At 50.6% G+C, this 25,966-nt stretch overlaps 1 protein-coding gene and 1 long non-coding RNA gene across 5 annotated transcripts in view; both read left to right on the top strand.

Moving 5' to 3' along the window:
- Positions 1 to 2,112: 2,112 nt before the first annotated feature.
- PDPK1 (3-phosphoinositide dependent protein kinase 1) overlaps positions 2,113 to 25,966 on the top strand; it is an 85,620-nt gene continuing 61,766 nt past the window's right edge. For 2 of the 4 annotated variants that reach the window (XM_085018050.1, XM_085018053.1), the window contains exon 1: positions 2,131 to 2,244. Coding sequence is in view for 1 of the 4 variants with exons in the window: in XM_021086751.2 (XP_020942410.1) it covers positions 5,483 to 5,506 (24 nt within the window). In the remaining 3 variants the exon portion in view is untranslated. Of the gene's footprint in view, positions 2,245 to 2,434; positions 2,499 to 5,390; positions 5,507 to 25,966 lie in introns of those variants that run through there. The other 2 variants (XM_085018051.1, XM_021086751.2) reach the window with 2 other exon arrangements.
- Positions 12,434 to 24,120, top strand: LOC146404594 (uncharacterized). The gene is made up of 5 exons (XR_014841071.1): positions 12,434 to 13,452; positions 14,153 to 14,226; positions 14,542 to 14,805; positions 18,032 to 20,495; positions 21,919 to 24,120. It is a non-coding gene; the product is annotated as an uncharacterized LOC146404594 (long non-coding RNA).

Raw genomic sequence — 25,966 nt, 5'->3', positions numbered from 1 at the left:
CCTAGTCGGATTTGTTTCTGCTGCACCACGATGGGAACTCCTAGCATGGTTCTGTGAAAGGATATTTTCCAAGATGGCTTGGAAATCATTGGCTTAATTTGGCATCTTTCATGCATGCACCGGTAGCCATGTGTAAACATCTTGGGAACCTCAGGCATGCTAACCAGGGACTTACTGGGGAGAGACGTCGCCATTGACTCCCTTTTTTTTTTTTTTTTTTTTTTTGGCTGTACCCACAGCATGTGGAAGTTCTGGGGATCCAGCCCACACTGTAGCAGCCGTGGCAACGCTGCATCCCCAACATGCTGCGCCACCAGAGAACTCCACCACCCATCTTTGGAGCCCATATCTTGTGTATCTCTAACTGAATTTGTCTTAACGGGTCTCCCTGCCTCCTTTTTTTGGCAGGGCTCTTTCTCCCCTGCTCCCAAAACCTCCAGGGGTATGGGCCCGGCCTGGGTCTCTTGCCTTGTTTCTCTGCTTCCTGAATTGGCATCCTGGGGAGCTCTCTTATGGCCTAGCGGTTGAGGCTCCAGTGTTCTCACCGCTGTGGCTCTGGTGGCTGTTGTGCGGTGTAGGTTCAGTCCCTGGCCCAGGAATTCCCACATACTGCCTGTGTGGCAAAAAAGAAAATATACACGAAAACAAGAAGAGAGAACGTGAAATAAACATCGCAACTCCTGGAGTTCCCATTGTGGCACAGCGGAAACGAATCCGACTAGGAACCATGAGGTTTCGGGTTCGATCCCTGGCCTTGCTCAGTGGGTTAAGAATCTGACGTTGCCATGAGCTGTGGTGTAGGCCAGCAGTTGTAGCTCCGATTAGACCCCTAGCTGGGAACCAACACATGCTGTGGGTGCAGCCTTAAAAAGACAAAAAAAAAAAAAAAAAAAAAAAATTGCAACTCTCATTTAAAAAAAAAGAATCGGCATCCTGGCTGTGCCCTTGACCAGCTGTGGCAGCCGGCCATGGAGCTGGCCCCCAGTGATCCCAGCTCCTGGAACTCCAACCCTCCTACAGGTCCTCCCTCATGGTGCCAGGCTGCTCTATGGCACCCATGCAATGTCAGCAGTGATGCGATGCTGCAGTGCTTCCAAGATGAGGTTAGACACGTGCCTGTGGTTTTCGTCACGCATGATCTCTCTCTGGAATCATTGACTCTAAGGAAGCCAGCTGCCAGGGTGAAGGGACAGGCAGGAGGCCCCATGGCAAGGAACCCAGGCTTCTGCCAGTTGAACAGGTTGGTGAATGGACCATCTTTTTCTTTTTTTGTTTTTTGTCCTTTTAAGGCCATACCTGCAGCATATGGAGGTTCCCAGGCTAGGGGTCGAATCAGAGCTGTAGCCGCTGGCCTACGCCAGAGCCACAGCAACTCGGGATCCGAGCTGTGTCTTCGACCTACACCGGCAGCTCACAGCAACACCGGCTCCTTAACCCACAGAGTGAGGTCAGGGATCAAACCCGAGTCCTCAAGGCTCCTCGTCGGATTCATTAACCACTGAGCCACGACGGGAGCTCCTGGATGGACCATCTTGCAGGTGGATCCTCCAGCCCCAGTCAAGTCTTCAGATGCCTCAGCCCCGGTGGGCATGTCAACTGCAATCTCACGAGGGACCCTGAGCCAGAACCACCCAGCCAAGCTGCTTCTGCAGGAGCTGTGAGATCATCGACGTGCTTTTTTGTTTTTTTTGTATGTGTGGACACACCTGCAGTATGCGAAAGTTCAGGGACCAGGGATGGAACCCATGCTACAGAGGCGACAACGCTCTGTCGTTAACCCTCTGTTTTACCCGGAAACTCCAAAGTGGGTTGCTTTCTGCCTCTTCAGTTTTGGGATGCTGTTTGTCACATGGTGTTGGAGAACTAACACAAGAGCTGTGGGACATGAGGCAGCTTCTGTAGCCTCTTAACCTGCTTTCTGCCTTGTGCCATGAGGGTTGTGGAAGTGAGTGACACCTTGGAAGTGGCACAAGCCAAGTGCAAGCACGAGTGCTCGACACACACGGGCCCTGTGCCTGTGGAGCCACCCAGCCCCCTCCCAGGATGGTTGCAGGCCTCCCCCCGCCCCTCCCTGGGTGGGCGAAAGGTGACCTCACAATGTCGGGCCAAGGCATTGCACCCTTGGCCTGAGGTCACCCTTAAGCCAGCTAGGACAGAGGCTCTGGGCAGGGAAGAGACAGATCAGAGTCAAGGCCGACCCTCTCCTTCCTCCGGCTGGGGTGCCAGTGAATTGTGCGGGGCCAGGTGAGTCCAGCTCCCTTCCTGCCCACTCTCTGGAACGGGCAGCCAGACCCAACCGCACGGGGCGAGGTGGAGGGGCTGCCTCTCCTTGGGTGAGCTGGGTGGCCTGGCCTCCCTCAAACTGGCTGCCCTTGGACCCCATGAAGACTGAGAGTCGTCCTTCAGTTTGTTTTGTTTTGTTTTTTGTTTTAAGCCACACGCACGCCACGTGGAGGTTCCTGGGGCCAGGGACTGCACTCAAGGTCCAGCAGTGACAGGTACTTAACCTCCAGGCCACCAGGGAACTCTTATCCTTCCTTGGTCGTTTTTTTTTTTTTTTGTATTTTCTAGGGCTGTACCCATGGCATATGGAGGTTCCCAGGCTAGGGGTCTAATCGGAGCTGCAGCTGCTGACCTACACCACAGCTCACGGCAACGCTGGATCCTTAACCCACTGTGAAAGGCCAGGGATCGAACCCACAACCTCATGGTTTCTACTCAGTTTCATTAACCACTGAGCCATGACAGGAACTCCTCTTTTTGTCTTTTGAGGGCCGCACCCGAGGCATATGTAGGTTCCCAGGCTGGGGGTCCAGTTGGAGCTGTAGCTGCCAGCCTACACCACAGCCACAGCAACACTGGATCCTCAACCCACTGAGCAAGACTAGAGATGGAACCTGTGTCCTCATGGATGCTAGTCGGGTTCGTTAACTGCTGAGCCACGACGGGAACTCCTTATCCTTCACTGTTCTTTGAGCCGCCCTGCCCTGTCCTGCCCCTGCTGCCTGTTTCGGTGCTTTCCTCAGGGCCCCAGCCTCCCCCTCAACCCTCCCCATTCCCCCGAGGCTGCTGGGAGCTCTGCCCCACCTGCTGCTCCAGCGGGCTCTGCCCTCACTTGGGATCTTTACCTCAAATTTTGTTCCCCTCTCTGTTTCTCTTTGAATAACTCGAGATCTCCATGGTCATGCTCTGATGTCATAGACTCTCATAAATTTAAAAAAAAAAAAAAAAAAGGAGTTCCCGTCGTGGCGCAGTGGTTAACGAATCCGACTAGGAACCATGAGGTCGCGGGTTCGGTCCCTGCCCTTGCTCAGTGAGTTAACGATCCGGCGTTGCCGTGAGCTGTGGTGAAGGTTGCAGACGCGGCTCGGATCCCGCGTTGCTGTGGCTCTGGCATAGGCCAGTGGCTACAGCTCCGATTCAACCCCTAGCCTGGGAACCTCCATATGCCGCGGAAGCGGCCCAAGAAATAGCAACAGCAACAACAACAAAAGGCAAAAGACAAAAAGAAAAAAAAAAAAAAAAAAAGGACTTTCCGCTGTGGCACAGTGGGCTAATGATCCGGCTTGTCTTTGCGGCATTGCCAGTTCCATCCCTGGCCCATCTCAGCAGGTTAAGGATCCGGCATTTCCTCATATGTGGCGTAGTTTGCAGACGTGGCTTGGCCAGGGGAACACCTGTATGCCGCAGGTGCGCCCAAAAAAAGAAAAAAAAATTTAAAGACTCTGTTTCATATTTTGCAACTTGCTTTTTTAAAATAAATAAATAGATAAATAAATAAATTTCCTTTTTTTTAGAGCTGCACCTGTGGCATATGGAGGTTCCCAGGATAGTGGTGAAATTGGAGTGGCATTAACATAAGATCCGAGACGCATCTGCAATGTACACCACAGCTCACAGCAATGCCGGATCCTTAACCCACTGAGCGAGGCCAAAGATTGAACCCGAGATCCTCATGGATCCTGATTGGGTTTGTTACCACTGAGCCATAACGAGAACACTCAACTTGCCTTTTTGCCTTCATTTTTATATTTATTTGTTTATCTTTTTAGGGCTGCACCCGCAGCATATGAAGGTTCCCAGGCTAGGAGTCAAATTGGAGTTGTAGTTGCCAGCCTACACCGCAGCCACAGTGACCCAGGATCTGAGCCTTATCTTCCACCTACACTACAGCTCACGGCAACGATGGATCCTTAACCCACTGAGCAAGGCCAGGGATCGAATCCACATCCTCATGTATACCAGTTGGATTCATTTCTGCTGCGCCACAATGGGAATTTCCACATTGCTATTTTTTAAAATGAACATGTATTTCTTTTGGAAATAGAAAAAACTTTAAATTTACCATATAAATTTGCAAATTTAAAAATGTGCACGTTTTCAGGTAACAAAGATGACTCTGATTTTGTTTAAAACATCATCTTAGAACTACGATGGTAATATGCCTGATGTACACAAAAATGGTTAAGGTGGTAAATTTTGTGTGTATTTTACCACAGGTAAAAAACCCAACCATATCATCATCAACAATAACAGCTACAAGCAGTTTCCGTCGTGGCTCAGCGGAAACGAGTCCGACGAGCATCCGTGAGCACGCAGGTTCGATCCCTGGCTTTGCTCAGTGGGTGAAGGATCCGCCGTCAGCTGCGGTGTAGGTCGCAGATAAGGCTCCGATCTGGCGTTGCTGTGGATGTGACGTAGGCTCTGACCCCTAGCCTGGGAACTTCCATATGCCGCGGGTGCAGCCCTAAACAGACAAAAACAACCCCCCCCCCCCACAAAAACCCAATAACAGCTACAAGAAGAATTTATAGGCAGAGAAGAAAGTTCCGAAGGTGACCTGGGGCTATCAGCCGTGATGGGATGGGATTGTTTTCCGCCTTATAGACATGGCTTTAGAGCCTAGATTTCCTTCGAGAACACTTCTTACTTTTGTAACTAGTGAAGATGCCTCTGTCTGCCTTGACTCAGAACCCAGCTCCGAGTCCGCCCCGGGCGGGTAGGAGCCCAGCGCCAACTCCGTCTCGGGCGCGACCTGGGCTGCCCCCGCCGCAGCTGGGCGAACCTCAGTTTTTCGGTCTGCGCCGCGGGATGACAGTTTGCCCCGTCCCGCGCCCGGCCCCGCCCCGCAGGCCCGGGATTGGCTCGTGCGGTGTCCTTCCCCCCCTCGAGGCGGGGCAGGGCCGCTCCTGCCCGGCCGGCCCCAACCCGGAAATGCGGCTCGGGGGCGCCGGTGGGGGCTGGCCTAAGCCGCGGCCGAGCGACGGCAGCTGCAGCCAATGGGCGCGGGCAGTGGAGGCGGTGAGGAGGAAGTCCCGCCCGGCGTCGCGCGGGGGCGGGGCGGCGCTGGGGGTGGCGGGCGGCGGGGCGGGCGCAGGATGAGGGCAGCCATTGCTGGGGCTCCGCCGCGGGGAGGAGGACGCTGAGGAGGCGCCGAGCCGCGCAGCGCTGCGGGGGAGGCGCCCGCGCCGACGCGGGGCCCATGGCCAGGACCACTAGCCAGCTGGTGAGTCCGCAGCGGCCGCCGGGGCGCGCCGGCCCGACATCCCGCCGAGCGCGGCGGCCGCCGGGGCCCGGTGAGGCGGGGCGGCCCGCGGTCTCGGGGGCCGGGCGGCGCCTCACCTGCGGCCGGGCGGCCGGGCCGGGGTCCATGGGCGCCCTGGGGCGCCGCTTGGCCGCCGGGGGAAGCCGGGGCCCGTGTGAGGCAGGTTCCGGGCCGCCGGGGGCGCTGACAGGCGCGCGGAGGGCGGGGGTGGCCGGGGAGGTGTCACCGGCCCGTCGCGGTGGAAGTGCTTGGAAAGTTTGTTTTCGGCGCGGCCTGGAGCCGAGCCTCCGGGGTTATCTCTCGTTCTTTCTGCGGAGGAACTGCCCTGGGCCTTCACCTGGGATAGCGTCCCTGTGCCTCTGCTCGCAGCGAAAGCAGGATGTGCGAGTTCTCGCTCGGAGCACCTGATGCTCGGGCCCCTCCAAATTCTCAGCGGGGACGGCGCCTGACGCACTCCGATACGCTCCGCTCCCGGCCCGGCGAGCGGCGTTTGGGTGCTTTTCCTGCCTTGAGGCTCGGCTCCGGCACCGGCGTCGGTGTCTTGGGAAGCCCCTGGGAGGCCGAGCTGGAACCCAGCACCGCCGGCAAGTGAGCGTGACCGGGCGGAGAGATTTCAGGGGGAGGAAAAAGAAAAAGCCTTCGCTGGGTTAAACGTTTTGCGTAAAGTATCGCTAGTGTTGCTGTTTTCTCTCGGTTGCTAAAAGTATCCCTGGTGTTTTCATGTTTGCCCTCTGCTGACTTCTGGAGCCTTAGGGAAGATGGTTTAAGGATGTGTACCTTGAGTGCGAATGTGAGGGGGGTGATGGACGAATGTCTAGATGACGTGCAAAACTTGGTTCAAAAGGCAAGTCCCTTAAGTGATGGAAGACTCCAGAAATTTGTATCAACTCTTATTTCCTTGTTTTCTGTGCTAGAGTTTCTTAATCGTTTTGAGGGGTCAGGAGCCCCTTGGAGCGTCTGACAGAAGACCTGGGTCCACATCTGAGCCAGACGCACAGCATTTTGTGCGTCCTTGAGAAGGCTAAGGAATCTTCTGCGGCTGGTCCGTGGACTTGAGGTGGAGAACTTTGCTCTGTAGAGCTAGGTGGTAATCCGAAGTCTGAGAGGAGGACCGGTTCAGTTGAGGATATAGTGGAGGGCGAAGGGATGTCTTTGTTGCGACATGTGCGGCTGTACCCTGGGGTGCCTGGGCTAACACGCAAAAACACGAATCAGGCTTCTTGGCTGATCTCGGTGGAGGCTGAGGCCGACAGTCATCATGGAAGTTTGTAGAATGAACTTTCACACGTTGATGCTGTTGCAATGCAAGGTGTGTACCCTGACGGCGTCCATGAGAAGACAAAAGCATATTTTTTCATAGTTTGAGTAGTTCCACGTGATCGACACTTGAGGTTTGGAGTTTTCTTTGCAGAAGGCAGCTTTTTAGTACAAAAACACTGGAATCCAGTAAGAAAAAATGAATTGAAGAATGGATGATGGGAATTCCCCTTGTGGCTCAGCAGAAACGAATCTGACTAGTATCCATGAGGACCCAGGTGCCATCCCTGGTCTCGCTCAGGGGGTTAAGCATCCGGTGTCGCCATGAGCTGTGGTGTAGGTCGAAGATGTGGTTCAGATCTGGCGTTGTTGTGGCTGTGGCGTAGTCCGGTGACTACAGCTCTGATTTGATCCCTGGCCTGGGAACTTCCGTATGCCACAGGTGCAGCCCTAAGAAGAAGAAAAAAAAAAAAAAAAAGAATAAAGGATGGAAGTGAGAGGAACTAAGCTTTTATGTCTTCATCAGCTAGATTTCCCCACATGTATGCGGGAATGTGGTGTATTTCCCATCACTAATGGCGGAGATGCCCCAGTGTTGAATTTCTTGCTTGAGGGCTATTAAGTGAGTTTGCACCTGGATTTTTTTTTTTTTTTTTAATGGCCACACCCAGGGCATATGGATGTTCCTGGGCTGGGGATGGAATCTGAGCAGCAGCTGACTTATGTCACAGCTGCGGCAGCACCGGATTCTTACCCACTGTGCCACAGTGGGAACTCCTGCACCTGGATTTTTAAGGTGGCACTTAATGAGACACCCTCATCCCAATTATTTTCCCACTTTTTTAAGTGTGTGCAGCCAACACTGGAGTCATATGAGTTGGGAAGTCTGGAAATGGCCTATCCCAGTTTGAAACTAAGGTGGCCAGAGGCTGTAAGAACCATTTATTGAGCACTTATTTGAGGCAGGGCCTTTGTAGGATAGCTCACACGCCGTGTGGCTTGACTTGTGTGGACATTGCTGTGGGGTAAGTGCTGTTCCCATTTTACAGGTGTGTAAACTGAAGTGCAGAGAGATGAAGTACCTGCCTGATTCAGTAGAATGCAGTTTGAACCTATGTCTGAGCTATGGCAGAAACCTGGGTGCCACCCTGCCCTTCATGCAAAGAGCACCCTGAGAGAGAGTCCTAAGGAGGTCCTCAGTGCCACTGCCCGGGACGTCTTCCCGGGGGTTGTATGTGTCCTCTAACTGATGCACTGGAGGTGGGAGGCTCATCCTTTCATGGAAGGACAGTGCACTTATTTCTTTGGGCAGATGGCTGAGCTCTTTGACCCCTGGAGCCGGTTTCGGCCTCACGCTGTCAGAAAGCAGCTGTTTGGAAAGAGACTCTGGTCGCTCCATATTTGAAGGCTGATATCTGAATGGATGAGGCTTAGAATCCTCTCTTCGTGAAAAAAGAACTGTGCAAGGATTTTGTTAAAATTGTTGATTAGGCAGAGTGACTCCCTGCACACTCCAGGGTTGTGCAAGGGCGGCTGCATCTGCGTGGGAGGTGGTGGGAAGGTAGAGGACGTGGAAAGAAGTGGGATCTGGTTTCACATGCCCTTCTGGGTGGTAGCTCCTCCTGTGGCCTCGTGCAGTCTGCTGTAGGGGCGGCACAGGGACGCCAGAGCAGTTACTGCGCTGCGTCCAGAGCTGTCAAGCCGAGGTCCCCATGCTAATAAAAAGTGGAAGTGTAGATTTGTCCTACTTGTCTGCCATGTGTTTTCTAAGAAGGATCACAGCAGCAGCTTGTAGAACAGGGCCCCGAAAGAGGCCTTGGGCAACTCTTCAAAGCAGGATCTGGCCTCTGGGCTGCCCTTCGCATGGTTTTGGGCAGGAGGAAGAGGCGGCTCCTGGGTGAGTCTGCCTTTTCAGTTGATGCTCTCGTCTGCTGAGCTGCCTCCTACAGGGCCTGGTGCATGGAGGCCAAGTGTGTAATGAACTGGGAAGCTGCAGAAATGAGGGGGCCCACAGGTTCGTCCCTTCTGCGCTGATTGTGTGAGGGGAGCCTTCTCTGGCCCTACACTTTGCCCCTTCCTGAGGCGTGTCTTCTGTGGAATTGGACTTGGATGGAATCCCGCGTGATTCTTCACTTGTGTGGCGAGAGCCCGAGCCACTGCTGAGGAACGCTTGATGCAGAGACGACCCTCTCAGCAGGTGTGAGGCTGGCTCCAGTGTGCGGGCTCTGCGCCTGCCCTTGTGATGACAGCTGGCCATAGGCGTGCAGAGCACAGTTGTTTTGAAGGCAGGTTCAAAGGGCATGTCACCAGGGAGGAAGTGCTGTTGTGGAAACTGTTAAGTTTTGGACGTGTGTCATTAAGGCCTTTTTAGTAGTGCATTCTTCTGTAACTGGATTGCATTCTTGTTCACTGTGATGGCAGACCACTTAAAAAAAATGTTGTTGTTGTTGTTGTTGTCTTTTTGCCTTTTCTAGGGCCGCACCCGCGGCATGTGGAGGTTCCCAGGCTAGGGGTTGAATTGGAGCTGTAGCTGCCAGCCTACACCACAGCCACAGCAACTCCAGATCTGAGCTGTGTCCTATACCACAGCTCATGGTGACGCTGGATCCTTGACTCGTGGAGCGAGGCCAGGGATTGAACTCGAAACCTCATGGTTCGAAGTCGGATTCGTTTCTGCTGCACCATGTTGGGAAGTCTCCCGTTTAAAAAGAATTTGAAGATTGAGAACCAGCGTGTGTCCAGTCTCTAGCTAGGTGAATCAGTAGGCAGAGTGCATTTTCTCCAGAGTTGTAGGGAATGTGATTTGATAGCAGATGCTATCCTAGAAGAGAAAGGCCTGTTGGGTTCATGATGGGTCTTTGGGGTCTGTTTTCTGTGCTTGACCTTGGTTGCATTTATATAGTTCCACAAAGTCTGCTTCAATCGTCTTGATCTAGAAGTTTTTCCTGTTTTAAACAGAAATTTCTATTCCAAGACATTCCAGGTCATTTTGAATTTGTTGATAGAGATCGTTTGTTGTAAAGGATTTCCATTTTTTGTGGCCTTCAGATCCCTTATCAGAGCAACTGATTCAGGGTTCTGTTCAAGCAGGTGGATCACATGTTGGCTCACAGAAGTCAGAACTAATAGTGCCGCAAACTCCGTGTGTGAAAAGAGGGGCTGATCCGACATCAGCAGCTCGTGACTGGGCGCGTGGCTCGCCGAAGAGCAAACTAGTGTGATTTCCATCCGGAGTGTGTTCAGGGCCTGAGGAAGGTGGGCCCGTAGTTCCTGGTAGTCCAGTGTCTTCTCTCCTGCAGATAGGATTGTGTGCCCCCGTACCAGCCCCTTGCACCTGCAGGTTTTTAAAATACTTAACGGTGTGGTTTGAAGGTACACCCGAGGTCCATGTCTTCTGGCTGCGTGTGGAGCCGGTGGTGGGTCTGCCTGCGTTGGAGAGGGCTGATGCGTGTGTGTGTGTCTCTCAACAGGGTTGCAGTCTGCTTTCATCCAACTAAAAGCTTGGCTTTTAACAGTGAATTCATTGTTAAAAATCTCATTCTTTGACCTGTTTTTCTTTTTGGGAGTTAATTTTTCTGCAGCAGGAATTGTATCTCAGAGTGACAGCTCAGTGTTGGATGCTGTCGGAGAAAGGTGATAAGATTCGCAGGGATGCTGAAGGCCTCAGGGAAGTTCTCCTTCAGTGCTTTACGCTGCAGTGGGAATCTGTGGGAAAGCCGGCTTGGAGGTGTTTTTCCATCCCGCCGTCGCCGCCGTTTCTGGGCGATTGGGAGGACAGGGCCTGCGGTGGCGGCCCTGGGAACCCTTCCCCCCGGAGCCTTCTCCTGAATGGAGCCTGAAGTGCAGGGCTGGTGCTTGCTGGTGGCATGGCGATGGGCAGGCCTGTGAGGGAAGGAGCAGGCGTGTCCCTGCAGCCTCGTCGCACACCCTCGCCTGCTGGGGCTGAAGACCGCGACACACTTTCCTCCTGCTTCTCCCTCTCCTGCTGAGGAGACGAGGACTTGCTGGTGGGGTTCCCAGGTTCCGCACTCCTGGTGACGTACCCGCCTCTGCTGGCCTGTCGCTTAGCTCCTCCTCCGTGAGGGTCCCTCAGATGTCCCTGCCATGCGGCCTCCCTTCTCCGCCTGCGGAGCCTAGGCTAGTGTCTAGGACGTTCTTGGCCGCCAGGTTCTTCTCTTTAGACCCTTCCTCTTTGCCTGGGTGGACACCCACCCCTACTCTTCCACCCCCCCACCCCTGTGGCTGTGAAGCCGGTTCTGGTCCATCGGCTTCTTCGTGCCCTCCCACCCCACCTTGGTCCACATCAGTTTGTGTTAGATGTTCCATGTTCTGTTTCTCAGACAGGTTCTGTACTTGGTCATGTACTTCTCTCTCTAAACTTGGAGTCTTTTTGTTTTGTTTTGTTTTGTTTTGAAACAGTCACACCTGTGGCACATGGACGTTCTCAGGCCAGGGTTTGAATCCGAGCTCCAGTTGCGGCTTGTCCCATAGCCACAGTAACACCAGATCCTTAACCCCCTGAGCGAGGCCAGGGATGGGACCTGAATCCTCACATAATCTTGGGTCCTTAACCCACTGAGCCATAATGGTAACATGCCTTTTTTTTTTTTTTTTTTTTTTAATGGTTGCACCCTTGGCATATGGAAGTTCTTGGGCCAGGGGTTGAATCTGAGCTGCAGCTGCAGCAATGCCAGACCCTTTAACCCATTGCACTGGGCCAGGGATGGAACCCAAGCCCCTGCAGTCAGATTCTTAACCCATTGTGCCACAGAGGGAACTCCTGCTCTAATTTCTGAGAGTGTTCTGTCCTAAGGAGTATGTGCTCTGTGGGTGGGTGCAGCCACGTACAGTGGCCACAGCTCTGTCTCTGGGTGTGTGAGGCTCCACCCTCCTGGTATGGTCGTGCACCTGGTGGTCCTGGGGATCCTGTACTCAGTGTCTGAGGAGTCCACCTTATTTTGGGTTTTCCTGCCATGCACCTGTGCGCAGATATGCAGTGAATGAGTGTGAATGAGAGCCACCAACCTAGGAGGAGGGCAGGACTGGATGGGAACTTGAGACCCAAATGTGTGCCAACATTGGCCATTGAGCAGTGCTTCTCCTTTGGGAAAAGATGGGAGCAGCCCAGTCAGTCTTTGGGAAAATTGCCTGAACAGTGGCTTAGCTCTGGCATGTTCCTAGGAAGGTCTGATCCATAGCAGTTAGGTCCTGGGGAGGAAGGTAAGTTAGCAAGCTAAGAAGCTTGGTAACTGCTCACTTCCAGGTTCAGTCTTTCTTAACAGGCTTCCTTCCTTGAGGGTGAGCCACTCCGTATTTTTCTCTCAGAGTGGTTTGTGCCTTAGCCTGAACTGGAGGCTGAGAGAATAAACTGTTCCCTCAGTGCACAGTCTCAGAAGCTCAACATGTACTGCCCTCTTTCTATTGTTAACTCATTTTTAATTCCTGCAGTTTGGCATTTTTCTTTCATGGGTTTCTTTCATTGGTCAAAATTATAGTCTACTGGCTGTATGTACATAGCTGGTTATTATGAGATATACAGTTTTTTCAATGTGCATCTAAATATAGATTTTATTTGTGAATGCATTTATTCTCATTCCTAAAAAAACAAAACTCATATAATCTAAATGCCTTTTTTTTTTTTTTTTTTTTTTTTAAATAATCTTAGAAAACTCTTGCCCCGAAGCTGCAGGCACTGCGCTTTGTGAATCTGGGGAAGAAGGGGCTAAGGATGGCTGATGATGGATCAGAAGAGACAGCAACAGATCAGGGCTCCATGCTCAGGGCCTGAAGGAGTCCTTGGGTGAAGAAGACTGCCTCTGTAGCTTGGCGAGGGGGCAGCTTGTGTGGGCTCCCACCCCTCTGTGAGCCCCACTAACCCCGGCCCTGCTTCAGGGGCTAAAGGGAAATGTCAGCAGCATGGCTATTCCAGATGTCGCCCGAAGGGGAGGGCAGTGCCCTGCCAGGAGGGAGTGGCTGGTCTTTGTGGGGCTGCTTCAGTGAGGAACGCAGAAGAACCTGGCCCCAGGGGGCACCGAGCCTGGGCTTTCCTGCAAGGGCTTTCCGCTGGCAGGGCCAGCCTGGAGGCAGGGGAGCAGGGAGTGGCAGGTGTAGAGGAAGTTCCAGGAGGGAGTGCCGCTGTGCATGCCAGGAGCACCAGGTGGGCTGCGTCCGGTCCGCCTCGAAGATTCTCAGAGAGGCCAGAGGCCGGCTCTGCTTCCTCACACGCTTGTCTTTTGGCCAGTGCGAGCTGAGGGAGCTGGTGTGGTGGCATTAGCAAACTTATACTAAAGTTATTCAATGTTAAGTTTTTGGGTTTTTTTTCCCCTTTCAAGTGTATTATTTTCCTTTAGTAGCCTTTTTTTTTTTTTAAGGGCCATACCTGCGGCATATGGAGGTTCCCAGGGTAGGGGTCAAATCGGAGCTGCAGCTGCTGTCTACACCACAACCACAGTAACACCGGATCTGAGCCAAGTCTGCGACCTACACCACAGCTCACGGCAACACTGGATCCTTAACCCACTGAGCAAGGCCAGAGATCAAACCCGAATCCTCATGGATACTAGTTGAGTTCGTTACTGCTGAGCCACAATGGGAACTCCTTTTTTCCCTACTTGTTTATGGCAACACATGCGGCATACAAAAGTTCCTAGGCTAGGGGTTGAACTGGAGCTGCAGCTGCTGGCCTGTGCCACAGAAACGCCAGATCTGAGCCATGTCTTCGGCCTGTGCCGGATCTATAACCCACTGAATGAGGCCGGGGAGCGAACCTGCCTCCCATTGATCCACAGCGGGAACTCCCGAGTCAAGTTTTTGTTTTTTTGTTTTCTGGGGTTTTTTTTTTTTTTGCTTTTTTAGGGCCGCACCTGTGGCACATGGAGGTTCCCAGGCTAGGGGTCCAATTGGAGCCACAGCTGCTGGCCTACAACAGAGCCACAGCAACGCTAGATCCCAGCCATGTCTGCGACCTCCACCACAGCTCACGGCAATGCTGGATCCTTAACCCACTGAGTGAGGCCAGGGATCGAACCTGCAACCTCATGGTTCCTAGTCAGATTTGTTTCTGCTGCGCCATGACAGGAACTCCCCGAGTCAAGTTTTTAATGACATAGGATGTTTTCGGATCCTTTAAGTTTGCTTGAAGCTATCAAAAGAGCCTCCAAACAAACCTTTATTTATTTATTTATTTTTGGCCATGCACACAGCATGTGGAAGTTCTGGGGCTAGGGATCAAACCTCTGCCACATCAGTGACAACTCTGGATCCTTAAGCCACCAGGGGACTTCTTTCTTTCTTTTAATTTTATTTTATAGGCTTTTTAGGGCTGCACCTGTGTCATATGGAAGTACCCAGGCTAGGGGTCCATGTGGAGCTGCGGCTGCCAGCCTACGTGCCACAGCCACAGCCATGCCAGATCCGAGCTGTCTGTGACCTATACCACAGCTCACGGCAACGCCAGATCCTTACCCACTGAGTGGAGCCAGGGTTGAACCCGAATCCTCATGGGTACTGGTTGGGTTCATTTCCGATGAGCCACAATGGGAACTCCCTTTATTTATTTTTTGCTTTTTTTTAGGGGGGCACCCGAAGCACATGGAAGTTCCCAGACTGTGGGTAGAATTGGAGCTATAGGGAGTTCCCGTCATGGCGCAGTGGTTAACGAATCTGACTAGGAACCATGAAGTTGCAAGGTTCGATCCCTGGCCTCCCTCAGTGGGTTAAGGATCCGGTGTTACCCTGAGCTGTGGTGTAGGTCGCAGACGCGGCTTGGATCCCACATTTTTGTGGCTCTGGCGTAAGCTGGCAGCTACAGCTCTGATTCAACCCCTAGCCTGGGAACCTCCACATGCTGCGGGAGTGGCCCTAGAAAAGGCAAAAAGACCAAAAAAAGAAAAAGAAAAGAATTGGATCTATAGCTGTCAGCCTATACCACAGTGGGATCCACGTTTGCGACCTACACCACACACAGCTCACAGCAGTACTTTGTCCTTAACCCACTGAGCAAGGCCAGGGATTGAACCCAAATCCTCATGGATACTAGTCAGATTTGTTTTCACTGTGCCACAACAGGAACTTTCATATTTATTTATTTATTAATTTATTTATTTGTCTTTTTGCCATTTTCTGGGCCACTCCCGTGGCATATGGAGGTTCCCAGGCTAGGGATCGAATCGGAGCTGTAGCCGCCGGCCTACACCACAGCAATGAGGGATCTGAGCCGCATCTGTGACCTACACCACTGCTCACAGCAATGCCGGATCCTTAACCCACTGAGCAAGGCCAGGGATCGAACCCGCAACTTCATGGTTTCTAGTCGGATTTGTTAACCACTTCGCCACGATGGGAACTCACCCCTTATTTATTTTTTTAATTCATTGTTTTTTATTTTTTCGCTGTACCTTTGGCATGCAGAAGTTCCTGGGCCAGGGATTAAACCTACAGCTTAGCAGTGACCATGCTGGACCCTTAACCACTAGGCCCCCAGGGAACTGCAAACAAGCCCATTTTTTAAATAAACTCAATTTTGGAAGAACCTCCAGTTACATAGAAAAGTTGCAAGGACAACACAGAGTTCCCATGATACCCATCGTTCCACTTCCCCGATGTTGAATCCACACAGCCCTGCCACAGCTCGCAAAGCTAAGGCGGTAACATTGCTACCACGCTGTTTGCTAGGCTGCAGACCTTCTGAGAGCTCATCATTTGCCCCCCACCCCGTGTCCTCTTTCTGTCCCAGATCCCATTCAGGGTAATACCTTGCATTTAGTTGTCATGTCTCCATGATCTCCTCTGCTCTGTGACAGTTTCTCAGTCCTTCCTTTCTTCCTTTTCTTCCCCTCCCACCCCTTTTAAAAATAAAAGTATAGGGCGTTCCCATTGTGGCTCAGCAGATTACAAACCCAACTAGTATCCAGGAGGATGTGGGTTTGATCCCTGACCCCACTCAGTGGGTTAAGGATCCAGCATTGCCGCGAGCTGCAGTGTAGGTCACAGATATGGCTTTGATCTGGTGTTCCCATGGCTGTGGGGTAGGCCAGCAGCTCCAGCTCTGATTTAACCCCTAGCCTGGGAACCACCATATGCCTCAAGTGTGACCCTTGGAAAAAAATTATGACATTAAAGTATACATTGTTGTGCCAATTTATGCTGTACCGCAACGTGACCCAGTCATACATACACATGCATTTTTTTCTCTTATCATCCTGCGTCATATTCTCCCCCAGGAGATTGGATACTGTTCCCTGTGTTATACAGTAGGACCCCATTGTTCATCCTTTCCAAATAGAATAGTTTACATCTACTAACCCCAAAGTCCCAGTCCATCCTGCTCCCTCCCTCTCCCCCATAGCTTCCACAAGTCTGTTTTTGATGTCTCTGCGTCTGTTTCTATTCTGTAGATGGGTTCATTTGTGCCACACTTTAGATTCCACATAGAAGTGATGTCACTTGGTATTTGTCTTTCTCTTTCTGGCTTAGTTCACTTAGTAGGAGACTCTCTAGTTGCATCCATGTTGCTGCAAATGGCATCATTTTGTTCTTTTTTATGGCTGAGTAGTATTCCACTGCATATATGTTCCACATCTTAATCCATTTATCTTTTGGTGGACGTTTAGGTTGTTTTCATGTCTTGGCTATTGCAGATATTGCTGCAGTGAACATATCAGTCCATTTATCTTTTTTTTTTTTTTTTTTTTTTTGGTCTTTTTGCCTTTTCTAGGGCTGCTCACGTGGCATATGGAGGTTCCCAGGCTAGGGGTCTAATTGGAGCTGTAGCTGCCGGCCTACGCCAGAGCCACAGCAGTGCGGGATCTGAGCCGCGTCTGCAATCTGCACCACAGCTCACGGCAACGCCGGATCTTTAATCCACTGAGCGAGGCCAGGGATCAAACCCACAACCTCATGGTTCCTAGTCAGATTCATTAACCACTGAGCCACGACGGGAACTCCTATACTTCCCAGTGTTATATTTTTAAGTCTGTAAGCCATTTTGAGTATCGTGCATGCTGTGAGGGTGTGTTCTAGTTTCATTGATTTGTATGCAGCTGTCCACTTTTCCTGGCACCACCTGCTGAAGAGACTTCCCATTTTATATTTTTTGCCTCCCTTTGTTGAACATTAATTGACCGTAGGTGTGTGGGTTTATTTCTGGGCTCTCTGTTCTGATCCATTGATCTACATGTCTGTTTTTGAACCAGTACCACACTGTCTCGATTACTATGGCTTTGTAATATTGTGTGAAGTCTGGAGAGTTATGGCTCCTGTTCCCCCACCCCAACCATCAGGATTGCTTTGGGAGTTCTGTGACTTTTATGGTTCCGTATAAATTTTGGGGTTTTTTGTTCTAGTTCTGTGAAAACTGTCATTGGTAATTTGATGGGGATTACATTAAATCTGTAGATTGCTTTGGGTAGTATGGCCATTTTAACAATATTCATTCTTCCAATCCAGGAGCATGGGGTATCTTTCCATTTCTTTGAATCCCTTTTAATTTCCTTTATTAATGTCTTACAGTTCTCAGAATATCAGTCTTTCACCTCCTTGGTCAGGTATTTAATTTTTTCTGGTATGATTTTAAAAAGTATTGTTTTTTAAAAATATTCCTTTTTTGGAGTTCCCGTCATGGCTCAGTGGTTGATGAATCTGACTAGGAACCATGAGGTTGCGGGTTCGATCCCTGGCCTTGCTCAGTGGGTTAAGGATCCCGTGCTGCCGAGAGCTGTGGTGCAGATTGCAGACCTCGGCTTGGATTCCGCATTGCTGTGGCTATGGTGTAGGCCGGTGGCTACAGTTCCCCTAGCCTGGGAACCTCCATATGCCGCAAGAGTGGCCCAATAAATGGCAAAAAGACAAAAAATAAAATAATATATTCCTTTTCTATTACACATAAACATTTCTGTATATGTTAATATGCAGAAATGCAACTGATTTCTGAAAGTATCCTGCTACTTTGCTGAGTTTGTCAGTTTGAGTAGTTTTTGTGTGGAGCCTTTAGGGTTTTCTGTGTATAGTATCATGTCATCTGTATAGAGTGACAGTCTCAATCCTTTGATTTTTATGGACCTGATGCTTTTAAAGAGTACTGTTGAGATAGTTCATAGACTGTCTTTCAGTTTGGGTTTGTCTGATGTCTTTTGTTGATGAAACAGGTTTGGGGCTCAGGAAGAGTCCTGTGGAGGTGGGTGCTCCGAGGACATCCTGTCCTGAGACTTAGGACTGGCGAGGTGAAACAAGATTAGTTCCAGTTGATTGGCATTAGGCCTGTGGTTCTGCTCTGCTCTCTGAAACGTGCTTTGATGTGTCATGGAATGACCACAGCATTTTCATTTTGGGAGGGCCCTTCATGCTTTCCCATTTGGGTCCTTCTGTTTTCCAGACGAAGATCACTTACGACTTGGAGGGCTTCTGACTTGTGTACCAGGTCAGGGGTCCAGGTGCCTGCTTGCTCTGGCCATTTTCTCCAGGTATGGTTGCTCCCAGGACCCTGTACAGGGACAGAGATGTCCCCAGGTGCAGAGTGGACCTGCACTCCCTAATGGAAATGGTTTCTCATCCCAGGAAGACCCGTGTCTCTCTGGAGTATTTGGAGGCTGCTATTTATGATCTAATTAGCAATCGCTGTGACCTGCTCAGGTCCTGTGTGCTGGGTCTCTTTTGCTTTCTTTGCAGGGAGGAGGATAGATCTGTGTCACTTGGCCTTTGTGAAAGTAGCTGGTCTGCTTCGGTACGTTCTCTTCCTTTTTTTCTTTCAGGTGAAGCTATAGTGTTGTTTACTGTCTAAAGATCTTGAGTCTCAGACTAACCTGTCTGCTGCCACTTTGAGGCTTTACTATGTATATAATGTGTATGTAATCATAATATTTACAATATATGATATTTAATATACATTACACACACACACACACATATTTTTGGCTGCACCTGCATCATATACAGAAGTTCCTGGACCAGAGCAACAGCAGTGACGTTACTGGAACCCCAACCCGCTGAAGCACAAGGACACAACACTTTGAGGCTTTTAGGTGGAACCTAGAGCAGCGCTTGGAGTTGCTTCTAGCCAGTCTAGAAGCTTGTTTGGGTGCTCAGAGAAGGTGAAACAGACGAGCCTGCCTGCCTGTCCTCCTTTCCTCCCTCCTCCTCCGTTTCCAGTAACTGAACTCGGAATTGGGAATCAGTGGAGGTGTGGACGAATGTCAAGCTAAACAGAATCGATCTTTCTCTGCGCACTGAGGATGTCGCGATGCTCTACTGTGGGAGTTAGCTGTTACCATTGGGACAAAGTCTCTCTCTGTCTCAGTTGGTTATTATTGTTCCCACTAAGAAACTCTTTATTCAAAATCTGCAGATAAAGAGTCCAGGAAAGAAAAGCATCTGTTTATGGAGCCTTTTCAGGTGTCAGGCATTCTCAGTGAGAAGTAAGCTGCTTCGCTCTTCTTCCATTGCGAACCATGTCAGTTTACACTGCTGCAAGGGTGTTCCTGCCAGGTGGTGTTTATATATATGGCCAGTGGCATTCTGGGGGCTGGTTTTTTGTGTTTTTCCTATCTCAAGGAGAGAGACGCTCCTGAGGATTAGAAAACAAAAGTCTGACCACATTAATCTCGCTTTTTTGTTTTTAAACAGGAAAATCTGTTAGGGTTATTAGTTATAGTTAATCATGTCGCTGTGGTTATATGTTGATGTGTGATGGAGGATAAACAAAATCCAGAGCATTTTAGGGAACTGTGGGAAGTTCCACAGGTTCTTTCCTGCTCTCAAGGACTGTGCACCTTGTTGGGGCAGATGCTTTTGGTCTGGAAGTACACAAGCCATGAGCCAGCAAGGATAGATTGCAGTGCAGTCCCCTCTGAGGCTGCAGGACATGGGAGCAGTGGGCATGGCTAGTGTGGAGTCAGTGTTGGTGACGGGAAGGTGTTGGGCCTGCTGCAGCAATTAGCGGGGTGGGAAGTGCAGAGGATCCCCAGCCCAGTATCGGGGAAGAGAGGACCGCGAGTGGGAGGCCCGGACTCTGGAGAAATCTTCTCATTTCATTGGCAGTGCCTGTGTGCTCTAGATTTTATTTGAGCTTTTGACTTTTTAGTCTGGGAGGCTGAGGGAGGTTTCCTTTGAGGAGTGGGGTTGGAAGCTGGAGAGTGGCCAAGCGGAGGCCTTCAGGTAGAAGGGGGGACAGCTCAGGATCTGCTGGCCTCACTGCGCTTAACCTCCAGGATAGCTCATGTAGGATCAAGTTAGCTGTCACTCAGATTCCCAGTCTAGATTGTGGGGGAAAACATTTGCTGAATGAATTTAATTCCCCAGGGAAGAGTCATATTTAAGTGGCCTAAAATTAATGTGACTTGAGCTTAGAAACTCAGTTTTTCTTAGTTGTCAACTTTAATATGTTAAATGATTAATTTTAGCAAAACAGAGGAGCTCGTCGTTGCTATTGTTTTCTAGTAATAGATTTTACTGAGTAAATCTTTTAATGCATATTCTTTTATCCGAGTTTTTTTGGCTGTGAAATGGAATCTTAAGTATATGGGTTGGATTAATTATCTTTGAAGTGCTGCTGTTTTTCTCTCTCTCTTTTTTTTTTTTTTTTTGGTCTTTTTTTTGCCATTTCTTGGGCTGCTCCCGCGGCATGTCGAGGTTCCCAGGCTAGGGGTCGAGTCAGAGCTGTAGCCGCCGGCCTGCGCCACAGCAACGCGGGATCCCAGCTGCATCTTCGACCTACACCACAGCTCACGGCAACACCGGATCCTTAACCTGCTGAGCAAGGGCAGGGATCGAACCCGCAACCTTGTGGTTCCTAGTCAGATTCGTTAACTGCTTCGCCATGACAGGAACTCCCTGCTGTTTTTCTCATACAGCCCTAGGATGATGGGCTTTAAAAGCAGAAATAGGATTTTCATGCTGGACTCCTACTAGTAATTAATGATTTCTTCCCCAAACATAGGATCTTTATTTAAAAGATATTAATTTATTCATCTACTCATTAGCAAATGCTTTTTATACATTGTGAATCTTTTCTTTTCTTTCTTTCTTTTTCTTTTTGTCTTTTTTGTCATTTTAGGCCACCCCGAAGCATATGGAGGTTCTGGGGCTAGGGGTCTAATCGGAGCTGTAGCTGCCAGCCTACACCACAGCCACACCAACGCCAGATCCTTAACCCACTGAGTGAGGCCAGGGATCGAACCCACAAGCAGAAGGAAGTAAGGAGCGCTTCAGTGTCCCGCAGAGAAATCCTGTATTTTTCAGTGTCTCGTAGTGTGTGGTATGTATAAAGTTCGTACTGAAGGTACAGGTTTAGCAAGACTCCCCAAATGTGCCGAGTCTGGTGGTCTCTTAGGCCTGAGGACTAGACCTCAGGCAGCTGTGACCCGGTATCCCTCTTCCTGTTTCTGCTCCGAGCAGCTGGAGAAGAGAGTGTGAGGACCCATGAAGTGGCCGCCCTTGGGGATCACCCACTAAACGCTTCTCCCTGCCTCTCTTGCCCTTTCTCCACCTTGCTGTGTGGAACAAGCAGAAGGTTTCACTTGGGTCTTCGTGCGCCTTAAATGTTGTCAGGACTGGTTGTGTTTTGCTCGGCGGCGTGGGTGACCGGGACCGTCTCTGTGTCGTGTGGGCCAGCTCCCCAGATGCCTGCAGTTGAAGGCTAGTGTGGGCAGGGCCTGTGGCATGGTCTGCGTTAGGAGCACTTGTGGACAGGCGCTCAGGCCCCACAGGTCCCCCGCCACCTCAGGCAGTAGCCGTGCCTGGTCTGTCCTGTGAACCCAGGACAGGTGTCCTTCCCAAAGTGCCTCCAAGCTTCTGTCTGTTGAGGGCGCCCAGCAGCCCTCAAGGGGTGGGTCCGTGTTGTCAGTCTCATTTTACAGAGGAGCGAGCTAGGACTCAGGGTGTCTTACCTGGGGTTACCCTGGTTTCAGCTCAGTTAGCTCGGGTCCTCGATTTTGCTCCCTCCCTGTAGTTCTTCCTGGTAGAGGTCTGAGCTTTGGGGAAGGTGGCAGTGGTTGCTCTCCCTGCCTCTGCCAGGGTTTCAGTGCTGGCCTGGCTTTGTGGAATTCACTGGGGTGAGAAGACATTCTTTTTTTTTCTCTTTGTGTATTTTCCGGGCTGCACCCTTGGCATATGGAGGTTCCCAGGCTAGGGGTCAAATCAGAGCTGCAGCTGCCGGCCTGCACCATTGCCACAGCAATGCGGGATCCAAGCTGTGTCTGCGACCTACACCACAGCTCACAGCAACTCTGGGTCCTTAGCCCAACGAGTGAGGCCAGGGATTGAACCTGTGTCCTCGTGGATGCTAGTCGGATTCGTTTCCACTGAGCCACAGTGGGAACTCTGAGAAGAGGTTCTTATCAGAATGCTTTTTACCAGTGAGCACAGCTGACCTGAGGGCAGTGTCCCTTTGGCGATGAGCCAGTTGCATTTGGTGGCAGTCTACCAACCCTCTTTATGCAAGGGCCTGCAGGGAGGCGTTGCCTCTGTGTGGTGTGTTGGCTGTACCAGCTGAGGGCCTCTCAGTGCTTCGGAGCACACACTGCGAAGGCGGCTGTTCAAAGCAACTTAGCTTTTTGAGTTTGGGATCCTTTCTTTGCTGGCCCGAGCCTTAAGCTGTGTGACAGCAACTTGACTGTAGAAGGCTCTGATTTTGATCTTGATTCCTCTCCGTGTGTTAGGGCCTCAGCCCTCCTATAGCTTCCGGTCTGCCTCACAGTCAGAATTGGGCCTCCTAAGTCAGTACGCATTTAATTCAGTGTTACTCACAGGTAAACAACATTTGCAAAGGGGATGGGCTTAATTGATGATCTGATGACCCTGGGTTAGGAAAATTCTGTATGTGTGTCTTCTGGGTTATTTTACCCTAAAACTGTTTGTACTGTGCACCATCTGAGTGAGCTTGAGGGCTTTGCATAGATTAACTCATTAAACCCTCACAGCAAGTCTGGCGCGTCCGATTTCTCTTCACCCCTGACTGTTACGCGAAGACTCCGAGCACAGAGAGGTGACGTAACTTGTTCAAGGTCAGATGGTTAGCGAGGACCGGAGCTGGGATCCCAGCCTGGCAGAGTGCACGTTGTGACATTTTGGAGGGAACTTCTCTGCTTGTACTTCTACTTGAGGCCGCGACTATTCATATACAGAAGGTTTGGGTGGTTTAGTAACTAAAGATGAAGGTTTTGGAACTTTTTTTTTCTTTTTTTAATTTTTATGGCCACACTGCACCATATGGAAGTTCCCGGGCTAGGGTTGGATTTGAGCCATAGCTATGACCCACACCACATCTGCGGCAACGCTGGGTCCTTTAACTCACTGTGCCAGGCTGGGGATTGAACCTGCGCCTCTGTCTGCAGTGACCCAGGCTGCAACTGCAGGAACTCCTGGAACTGTTTATTTTTGTGACATCATGTTGTTAGATTCTTCCTCAGTAGGTTTGTAGGAATGTTAAACTCTTAAGAGCCAAGAACATGTTTAAAGCACGTAGTTGCAATTGCTCACAAATAGGATATGTAGCCGCCTAGGTTTGAATCCTTGGCCCTGACACAGAGCAGCAGGCTCTCCTTTCAGGATCAAAAATTGTTTCTCATTACACGAACTCTGAATCTCGCTTCAAACTGCAAGATCATTGTTCTTATAAAATCCTTGCTTAATTTGCATTTTACCCTCTTCTTAGATAAAGATGAAGAGTCAGATAAAGATCCAGAGGGATCTGAGGACCATCGATCAAGTCTTTTCCCCTAAAGTCAGCTCATCCGTGTCCTGGCACCGACTTAGGTGCTGTTTACAGTTTTCTTTTGTTCCTTCTAGGCCTCTGGTGGGGTTGGGTTCTTGGTAGGTGCTAAATGATTATGTGTTAGCAGAAAGAAGGGAGAAATCACTTTTCATTGTAAAGTGTTTTATTTAATTTTTAAAAATTTTTGGCCAACCCACTGCGTAAGTTCCCTGGCCAGGGACCAGATCCAAACTGCAGTTATGGCCCAAGCCAAAGCTGCGGCAACGCCACATCCTTAACCTACCATGCCAGGGCTGGGATCGAACCTGTGTCCCAGCACCCGCAAGACGCTGCTGATCCCGTTGTACCACAGCGGGAACTCCCTTTGTAAAGTGTCTTAAACTACATTTTAGGAGTTCCCGTCGTGGCTCAGTGGAAACAAATCTGACTAGCATCCATGAGGATGCAGGTTTGATCCCTGGCCTCTCTCAGTGAGTTAAGGATCTGGTGTTGCAGTGAGCTGTTGTGTAGGCCGGCGGCTACAGATCCAATTCAGTCCCTAGCCTGGGAACCTCCGTACGGCACAGGTAGGGCCCTAAAAAGATAACAAACGATAAATAAAGAAATAAACTACATTTGAAAACAGAGGAGGAGGAATCATGAATTTCCCATCCTAACACAATCCCTCTGAACCATTTTGGAGAAGAAAGCTTCTCTTCAGTTGCACACCATCACCTGCGTAGATGCAGGAGCCCTGGGAAGCCGCTCAGGCCAGTGGCTGCGGCCTCTCCCCACAAGCGTGCGGTGCCTCCTGAAGCCTGCGGGGTGGCCTCCCCTCCCCTCCTCATCTTCCCAGCTCGGTGAGGTCTTGCCACCAGGTAATTAAGAACTGTGAAATGGAGTTCCTGTTGTGGCGCAGTGGTTAACAAATCTGACTAGGAACCATGAGGTTGCAGGTTCGGTCCCTGCCCTTGCCCAATGGGTTAAGGATCTGGCGTTGCCGTGAGCTGTGGTGTAGGTTGCAGACGCAGCTCAGATTCTGCGTTGCTGTGGTTCTGGCTCCGATTAGACCCCTAGCCTGGGAACCTCCATATGCCGCTGGAGCGGCCCAAGAAATAGCAATAAGACAAAAAAAAAAAGAACTGTGAAGTTTGCTTTAAACATAACATATATGACTCTGCTTTTAAAACATAAGCTTCCGTTGTAAATCAGCTATTAACAGAAAAAATAAAAATTTTTTTTTTTTGGTCTTTTTGCCTTTTCTAGGGCTACTTCCCACAGCATATGGAGGTTCCCAGGCTAGGGGTCTAATTGGAGCTGTAGCCACTGGCCTACACCAGAGCCACAGCAACGCCAGATCCGAGCCGCGTCTGTGACCTACACCACAGCTCACGGCGACGCCGGATCCTCAACCCACTGAGCAAGGCCAGGGATCAAACCTGCAACCTCATGATTCCTAGTCGGATTCGTTAACCACTGCACCACAACGGGAACTCCCAAAAATCTTTAAAAATTAAAAAAAAAACAAGCTTCCATTTACCTGGCAGTTAAGTCCCCAAAGGATTAGTGAAGCTGTCACCTGCAACTTTGGAAGGGGTGCAGTGTCTGTGTGGGAGACTTGATGGGATCCCATCAAGTGGGTCATTTGTGTCCCCCCCCCCCGTTCATTTGCATTTTTAATTTATTTGTCAATCAGGTATGTGTTAAATTTAGCAGTTCTGAATGTTGGACACTGGCTATTTTGATGCTGATATTTTCCTGAACTCCCTTAGTGGTTGAAGAATGTACCACACAGTTAAATTGAACCTTGGTGTGTTTTTGGTGGATTTGAAAATACAATTCAGTCTCAAACTAATTTTCCCTTGAGAGTTTCTCCTTCTGAGAGGAGACTGCTGAGCTCCTGTACGCCAGAAGTCAAAGAAGTCGAAAATCTTAAGGTCTTGCGTACATACTGGCGTGAAACCTGTTGAAGTCTATCGAAAATGCTCAGTTTATGGACAGTAGTTTTGGAAGTTCATATGGAAGTCAGCTGTGGAAAACTTGGTCAGAGATGCTCTTGCAGAAAGTGTTGTGGTCCTTAGTGAAGCTCCCTGTGCCTGCTCTGAAGAGGTGGGGTGCCACACAGGTGGCACTCCTGCTCTCGCATTCACCATGACACGGTGACAGGTTGAAGGAGATTGCTGTTGGGGGGCTTTGAGGGCGTGTGCGGCCCTGGTCCAGAGACATCACAGGCGCTGGACGTTGATGGCGCCGCCACTCCCAGCTGCGGTCCTTGAGAACAGCCGTCCTTCCCGGTTCTCAGCAGAGCCCTGCCCCGGGCACATCTCCCGCTTGCTGTCATTACAGAGCTTGTTCAGACAGCCGCACAGCAGGTAGGAGAGAGGAGCACCGAAGGGGCCCGGCCTGGCCAGTGTGGGCTGCGGCCATGGGGGTGAAGCTCCCGGCGAGGCAGGCTGCAGCTCCCGGCTTTCCTTAAGTGT

Source organism: Sus scrofa, chromosome 3 (genome assembly GCF_054392235.1).
Source record: "Sus scrofa isolate SSC_HxYL_T2T_F1_AM1 chromosome 3, Sscrofa_HxYL_maternal_Yorkshire_Landrace_v2.0, whole genome shotgun sequence".
In the NCBI taxonomy this organism is placed as follows: domain Eukaryota; kingdom Metazoa; phylum Chordata; class Mammalia; order Artiodactyla; family Suidae; genus Sus; species Sus scrofa.
The sequence above is the reverse complement of the archived record's forward strand: the minus strand, read 5'-3'. Positions and strand labels throughout refer to the sequence as shown.